The sequence below is a fragment of the Triticum dicoccoides genome, chromosome 2A (assembly GCF_002162155.2).
Source record: "Triticum dicoccoides isolate Atlit2015 ecotype Zavitan chromosome 2A, WEW_v2.0, whole genome shotgun sequence".
In the NCBI taxonomy this organism is placed as follows: Eukaryota; Viridiplantae; Streptophyta; class Magnoliopsida; order Poales; family Poaceae; genus Triticum; species Triticum dicoccoides.
The window spans coordinates 356,511,538-356,519,358 of NC_041382.1; the positions used below are offsets into that span (position 1 = coordinate 356,511,538).

General features: G+C 48.3%; 1 protein-coding gene across 2 annotated transcripts in view; it reads right to left on the reverse strand.

The window, feature by feature from the left end:
- Positions 1-268: 268 nt before the first annotated feature.
- The window catches only part of LOC119354584 (synaptotagmin-5-like), a 38,916-nt gene continuing 31,363 nt past the window's right edge, over positions 269-7,821 (reverse strand). For both annotated transcript variants that reach the window (XM_037621296.1, XM_037621295.1), the window contains 2 exons: positions 1,246-1,413; positions 269-864 (listed from right to left, as the gene is read on the reverse strand). In XM_037621296.1, the coding sequence (XP_037477193.1) occupies positions 493-864; positions 1,246-1,413 (540 nt within the window). In that variant the 3' untranslated portion in view covers positions 269-492. The remainder of the gene's footprint in view (positions 865-1,245; positions 1,414-7,821) is intronic.

Here is a 7,821-nt window from a genome sequence, read left to right on the forward strand (position 1 = left end):
AGAGTTGTGTTGTGATATCTTCCCGTGAGTCCCTGATCTTGATCGTATACGTTTGCGTGCATGATTAGTGTACGGTCAAATCGGGGGCGTCACAGAGCACATGTCAACTCCGAACGCTTTCGACAGTAGGTTTAGTGTATGGCAACTTTCATGCTTCAGTTTGTTTTTAATAGAAACTTGTGTGTCACTAAAATTTACCATCCTTGCGTGACTGGAATTGTCATAAAAAATGCCAGGTCCGGAGTGCCACGCAGTGTGACACTTATCATTTGGAAAGTATTAAATACCGTTCTGTTGCATTAGTTTGTGAAAGTTGTTGTAATTTACAGTAATCTGTCAAGGATATTGTTCACATAAAATACAATAAAGAAACCAACAAATAGTAGTTTATATGAGTTGCACCGCAGATACAGCACACTGGAATGCAAACCGAAAGTATGTTCACAATTAACCAAAAGTAAAGATGACACGCTACTCTCACTGTACATCAAGTTATGCAGAAGGCTGGTCAGGTTGGGGAACAGTGGAGCTGCTACCACTCTTGCGAGACATGCCCAAGTGCCCTGTCACAGTCCTCCCCATGAACTTCCCAGCTTTACCAAGGCCGCTGCCCACGGCACCAATACCAGAACCAACCAGACCAGCGCCAGCACCAAGCCCTGAGCCCACGAGCCCAACACCCCCGGCAACGCCAGTGCCCACAAATCCAACACCTGAACCAACTAGTGATGCTGCGCCACCAAGTGCATCCATCGTGCTGCCAATTACCCCTGCCTCCTTCAGCCGCTTTCTCTCCTCTATTGCTTTCTTTTCCGACTCCAGGGCTTCCAGTTGTTCTTCCTTGGTAAATGGATGATACATGACCTGAAGACTCAAAATATTAGATGCATCATTTTGTCCAGAAATTTTACTGTGCAGTCAAACCACATCATTTTACTATTACGTGTTCACGCGATCAGGACTAAACAAGTCGGTGCTTATTTATGCATGACATATGCAGTTACTCATTAGTTCACTATGATAGCAGACTTGACAAAATCCAAGCTGGATAGCAATGTTTCAAACTACACATGCACAAGGATATGACTTTAGTAAACCAGCAAAGAAATCAAATAGGATATGCTTGTAAGTTATATAACCATGCTAATAACAATCTCCAATTGTGTATGCTTTAACATCTATTATAAGATTCTCTAGATTGAAGGCAACATTGGCAGAAACGGACAATAGAAAACTCACTCTAACCTTAAGATGTAATGACCCTCTATCCCTGTAGTCTTTAATCTTAAGTGAATCTACTGACTGCATAAGCTTCAGAGTGATTTCACTGGGAGTCTGGGGCACAATATTATTCACTGCTAATTTAGCCACACCTAGCCTCTTGTCTTGCTGAAGGTTATCTTCATCATAAACCTGTACAAGTCAAAACAAACATATATGTTACCCAGTAGTACTCAGAAATCAGCACAACAAACTGTAAAACTAACAGTGGTATGAACCCTTTGAACCAGAACGAGGTTGCAGCTGTGCTCGATAAGGCATTAAATAGCCTGCGACTATATTCCAGTCTAATCTTGGATTGCTGGTTAAGCCAGACTAACAAACTTGGAAACAAATCTCTATATAAAAGGGAATAACTAATTAAGAGATATATAAGGCATATTTCAGCCTTACGCAGCAGCAGGCGTGTGGCCCTCTCCTTGGTCAAGCGCTGGTACTTCTGGCCCCACATAACAAATAGTAAGACAAAAAAAGAGATATGAACAACTTATGGTACTTCTTCGGCTAATTAAGTAAAAAATTCATCCAAGCAAAATTTCTCAAACGTTCAAACAAGAGGGGATGAACGACATACTAGATGTAAAGTGCTAATTATTTTCCGAACAGGGGATGGTGTCAGCTAAGGTTCCTAACTTTTGGTACAGTTATTTTTTCCATTTCAGTATATAATTTTGAAAATAGTTCTGTCTAGAACCTTTTAGATTTGGCTTAGTTCACAAAAAATTGGCAGTAAAGCTGCAAGTTACAGCTTACAAGTATTACAGATCCAGCATTCATGAAGAAAAATGTGTTCATGGCTTTCTATCCCTATAGGATTTGTGACAAGCTTCCTACTTTTCAATGTCACAGATCACACATGCCCAGTTTTGTTGCTGAAAAGGCCTATCTCTGATTGATTTAAAGGAAGATGAAGACTTCTGAGCATTAGTTTGGAACTCAGAGACTTGATATGCGAGGAATTAATTACAACAACACCACATTGTACAATCAGTATCATGATTAGAGTTTCCTATAAAATTGTGGTAGAAGGAAACCAAATGTTTCTAATAGTTGAGAAACCAACAGCAAATCTGTGCTCCTCACTTACATAAAGACTTGAAACACTTATAATTAGACTATTTGATTAAACAAAATGTATTGATTAGGGTACCACTGTCGAGAGATTTTTCTTGGGTCGTAACAATGGTACTAGAGTTAGTACATGAAATTTGTAGTCACGGGGATGTCACGTTAGGATACCAGTAGATATAGAACACAGGTAAAGGGGGACAACTATTTACCCAGGTTCAGGCGCGCAAGGTGGGTAAAAGCCCTACTTCCTACCTTGCTCTTTCCTATATATGGAGAATATCGAGGATTACAATGCCGGGGGATGCCCGGAGAGTTAGGGAAACTCAGCGAGTTGTGGTGGTGATTTCGACAGAAAGCGCCTGTTATGGCCAGTTTAGCTAGGCCCACCGGGCAATCTTAGCCCACAAGTTATCTTAGTTAATTCTTATGCAAGTTATCTTAGGTTAATTCTTATGCAAGTTATCTAGGTTATAAATATAGGTTGTAAGACTCCTTTTGGAATTAAGCAATAAGAATATTATTATCCCTATTGCCCGGCTCCTCTGGGAGCCGGAACCCTAGCCGCCTCTAACCATAGCCGCTGCGCCATCTCCCATACAGCGGCTAGGGTTAGAGGCGGCTAGGGTTCCGGCTCCCAGAGGAGCCGGGCAATAGGGATAATAATATTCTTATTGCTTAATTCCAAAAGGAGTCTTACAGCCTATATTTATAACCTAGATAACTTGCATAAGAATTAACCTAAGATAACTTGCATAAGAATTAACTAAGATAACTTGTGGGCTAAGATTGCCCGGTGGGCCTAGCTAAACTGGCCCTAACACCTGGCAGCCACCGGCCCTGGCAGCCCTGGCAGCCGCCGCACCCCGAGGCCACCGCGACACTGGTCGGGCCGCTGCAGCCCTCGCTGCAGCTACAGCCAGCCCCCGCCACCGCCTCGATCTGGCCACAATGGCCGGCCGCGGCCATAGCCGCGCCCGTCGCCTCCGCTGTTTCCAGGCAGCAGCAGCTGCCGCTGCCAGCGCCTCCGCTACCCAGCACCGGGCTGACTACAACTGCGCCGGCGGGCGTGCCAATTCAGCAAGTGCGGTTCCCGCCCTCGCCATCCCAGCTTCCGGCCTGGTTGGCCGGGACGTCACCGCCGCCAGTCTACCCCATGGCCACGGACCAGCCGGCGCCCTCCCTGCCGTACGACGGGCCCTCCGACTCCGCGGGTTTCCACGCTGGCTTCGACGGGCCACCGCTTTCCTGCGGACCACATGTGCACACCGGACCAACGCCATCCTCTTTGCTGCTCCGTACCGCCGAGCCGTACACTCACGGCGGTCATGCTCAGACACCGCCGCGCTTCGCCAAGCTCGCCTTCGCCACCTACGACGGCGCTGAGGACCCCCTCAACTGGCTCAACCAGTGCGAGCAGTTCTTTCAGGGGCAACGGACGCTTGCCTCTTATCATTTCCGCGGCGCAGCACAAACGTGGTACTACGCCCTCGAGTAGGACGAGGGCGGCATGCCCCCATGGGAGCATTTTCGCGAGTTCTGCCTCCTTCGATTCGGACTACCGATACATGGGAGCCGGCTGGCAGAGTTGGGCCGCCTTCCCTTCACCTCTACGGTGCAAGACTACACCGACCGCTTTCAGGCGCCTGGCGTGACAGCTCACCAGCGGGCCGAACTCTTCGTCGGCGGTCTGCCAGATCAAATCCGCATGGACATCGAGCTGCAGGGACCCTAGGACCTCCAGGCAGCCATGTACTACGCCCGCGCATCCGAGCGCCGCGCGGTGGCCATCCAGCAGGCATCACCGTCCCGGGCCGCTGGGCCGCCACCCTGGCCGGATGTTCCCGCGCAGGGTCGGCCTGCTCAGGCTTCCGCGGCACCCCTTGCCGCGACCACGGCGCGCCCGTTCCGCCGGCTCACCTCGGCCGAGCTACTCGAGCGTCGCCGCCAAGGGTTGTGCTTCAACTGCGACGAGACCTACATGCCCGGCCACGTCTGCCCCCGACTCTTCTACCTGGAGGCTGCAGACTACATTAAGGAGGACGCCATCACCGCCGGGCTCGGCGACCTGGCCGCCCCAGCTATCGCGGAGGTGTCTGACGCTGGTTGATCACCCCGAGGAGTTCAGCAAGCGCTTCCCCACCTTACAGCTCGAGGACGAGCTGTTTGTGTAGGCGGGGAAAAGTGTTATGACCGGCATATTAGGGGCTTAGCCCAGAGTGGGCTGTGGCCCAAGTTATCTTATCGTTATTAGGGGCTTAGCCCAATTATCTTATCGTTATTAGGGTCGTTTGCTTAGGAGTCAAGTAAACCTCTCTATATAAGGAGAGGAGATGTATCAATCTAATCAAGCAAGAAGCAATCAGTATTTGCTCGGCTTCCCTTAGGGAGCCGAGAGACCTAACCCTAGCCGCCTCTTGCGCCACCGCCGCCTCTTCTCCACCACGCAAGGACGGCGCCCAGCCGCCGGCCGCCGCGCCCTCGACCTCGTCTTCCTCCATCTTTCCCCTACAATCTCTGTCCTAGAACCAGCAGAACCCTAGCTCCTAACAGCGCCTGAAATCTTCTACGTGATGTGTACGCTTGAACTAGGCGAAAAAAGAGAGGATCCCCTTCCTATGGTCCCCCTGTTGCCCCTTATATAGCTCTGGTATGGATGACTCCATATCGGTGCGTAGGGCGTATAGGGATAGGAGTCGGACTGTTGTTGGTTTACAACACGTATAGCCTTTTCTACATGGTAGAGAGTTTTCCTTTGATGTTGTGTACTTCGTTGGAAAGCCTCTTCCCTGGTCGGTGGTGCTTCTCCTTGGTGTGATAACCTATCTGTAGATTTAGTGGGGCCCATTGATACGACGTTGAGGTGCCAGGCAATAAGTAATTCCAACGTAGATTTAGTGAGGTCCGCTTATACGACAAGCCCCCCATCAATATTCATAATGGAGCTTGGTTCGCAAGTGGGTCGACATAGATACGCGTAGTCTTCTTTGTCTTTGTCCTCGATGGGGTGCGGAGTCTTCTGTTTGATATGTGTTGTTGGCTTGTAGTCAAACTTGACATTTAGTTGGGTGACAGGTCATCGAATGATGACGAATGTTGAACTTGATGCACATCGCAGGTCAGATGACGATAGTCGCTTGTTGCTTGTTGATCATGCTTAGTCAGATGTTACTTTTTACGCAATAGCAGATTCTAATTGTCAGTTGCTACTTGTTTGTTGCGGATGCTGCTTCTTGATTGCCGTGGATGAGGATTAGATCTTGGCCATGGTCGTGTACTTGGATGGAAAGTCTCTTCCATGCTCGCCGGCGCTTCTCCTTGGTATGATAACCTATCTATAGATTTAGTAGGGGCTGTTGATACGGTGTTGAGGTGCCAGGTCATAGATAATTCCATTTATCATCGACAACCGTCAACCAAAAGTTTGACAATGAACAAAAAGCGGGTAATCCGTTCCCTTACGTTAGGAGATGGTCCACGACACTAGAACTCTTAGTCTCATTACCAGATACTTGACAATATAATTATAATTATTTTTACATCAAAATTATGCTAATAACATTTAATGTCAGGACTTCTTCTAGCACCGACATAATGTTAAGGTTCATAAACTAGCCGGCTAGTCCGAAGACTAAAGTTACTGCATGAAAGGTGCACAATCTACTCATGAATCAAAGTCCTCGATGTTAACGTAGTTTCTCCCATCAACTTCTCATTTATATAACTATGTATATTTACTCTGCTAGATACATTGGCCCATGAATCTCATGTATGCAGTTGGCTAGGAGGATTTTACTCAACATGGATGGCAGCATAATCTCCGAATCGGTCCACCACCTCCTTCGACATAGGCATGTCGTCGGTATTATATGACTACTGTGTGCATCTTAGTTATGCAGAGGCCGGGTGTTGCTCATCATGCTTTGTATCCGCTTGATGCTACATTTTGAGTTAATAAAAGCACCCTTTATTGAAAACGTTGGCCCATGGATCTCTCCTTCCTCCGTTCACAAATATAAGATGGTTTGGATATGTCAATATGGACTACATACGAACTGAAATGAGTGAACAAACACACTAAAACGTGTCTATATACATCAGATTCAGATAAAGTTAGAACATCCTATACTCCATTTGTGGCCAGATGGAGTACTTAAAAGAACGCAACATTCTGTTGTCCACACGTCCTTTCATCCAACTCCTCACACCCTCCCCCCTACAATTTCTTTCCATGAATTTTTACCCCAAGATCCACCAGTTTTTATCCCATGATCCATCACGCTCTCTTCCAAAGAAAATCAGAAGGCAATTATGGATCTTGCGCCAGAGACAGAGGGCCAAAAACGGCACGCCTCCTGTTCTGCCAGACATCACGATGCCCCCAACCTTCTCCGCCACACCGCCTTCCATCGGCGCAAGATCTACACTATGTGCCGCATCCCGAAGGCCTCACCAGGCCATCTCACCATGGCGTGTAATGCCTGATGGATTGAGGATCAAGAGGAGGGGTGTAGGTGAGAAGAGAGAGGGAGCAGGTGAGGAAGCACAAAAGGGTGAGACCATTGGGACTCTTAAGTAGCTACATGCCCTTGGGCCCTCCTAGCATATCATGGCCCAACTCGTGTCGTTGCACTAACCAGTGCACTTTCAGTCCGATGCAGGAGTTAGGAAGTATTAGCATTGGTCTAGGAGTCCTTATTAGACTATGTTTCCTTTCCTCGTACCCCAAGTCATGTGTAATATATATATGCCCATCGGCTATGCAATAGAGATAAGTTGCATCATAACATGATACATCATGAGCCTAGGTTTAAGGGGGTTTTCGAGCGCCACAACTCAACCTCCTAATCCAATCATGCACGGCCGTTGGTCGTCGCTGCCTTATCTCCTACTGCCGGCTGCTACTCCGTCACCCCCGTGCTTCTCCTCTCTGGTTAATGCACACCTACCAGATCGGGTCGTCCCATTGACCTCCAAATCCGCCCTCGTCTGCTTTTTTGCCCAATTTCCTCCAGAATCGTGTTGCCGTACCTCAATCTCACTACGTGCTTTGCCATCCCGCCGGCAGGCTTCGCCATCTTGCGTTGCTCCAGGTTGTCGCTCCAACCGACCAGATTGATCTAGACAAGGTCAACGCGTTGTTGCCTTTCGCCGATCCGCCGTCCTAGCCGGGCTGCACGCGCGCGCCTCTGGCTGCCTCTCGATCGAAGCTATCGTTCGGTCCGCCAGGGCTTGCACGTCCGCTTCGCATGTGCATGTCTGCTAGATCGGGCAGCTGGTTGGCCGCCATGCTTCTCGGCTTGGTCCGATCTGTTGCGTGATGTTCATGCTGCTCCTCACATTTTCGATAAAGGGCATTTTATTACTTAAAAGGTCTAAGTATTACACCCGGCCTCTGCGTAACTAAGATGCACTTAGTCAAATCAAGTCCAAACTCAAAAAGTAAAAATGGCGAAATACAAGTAATCATGA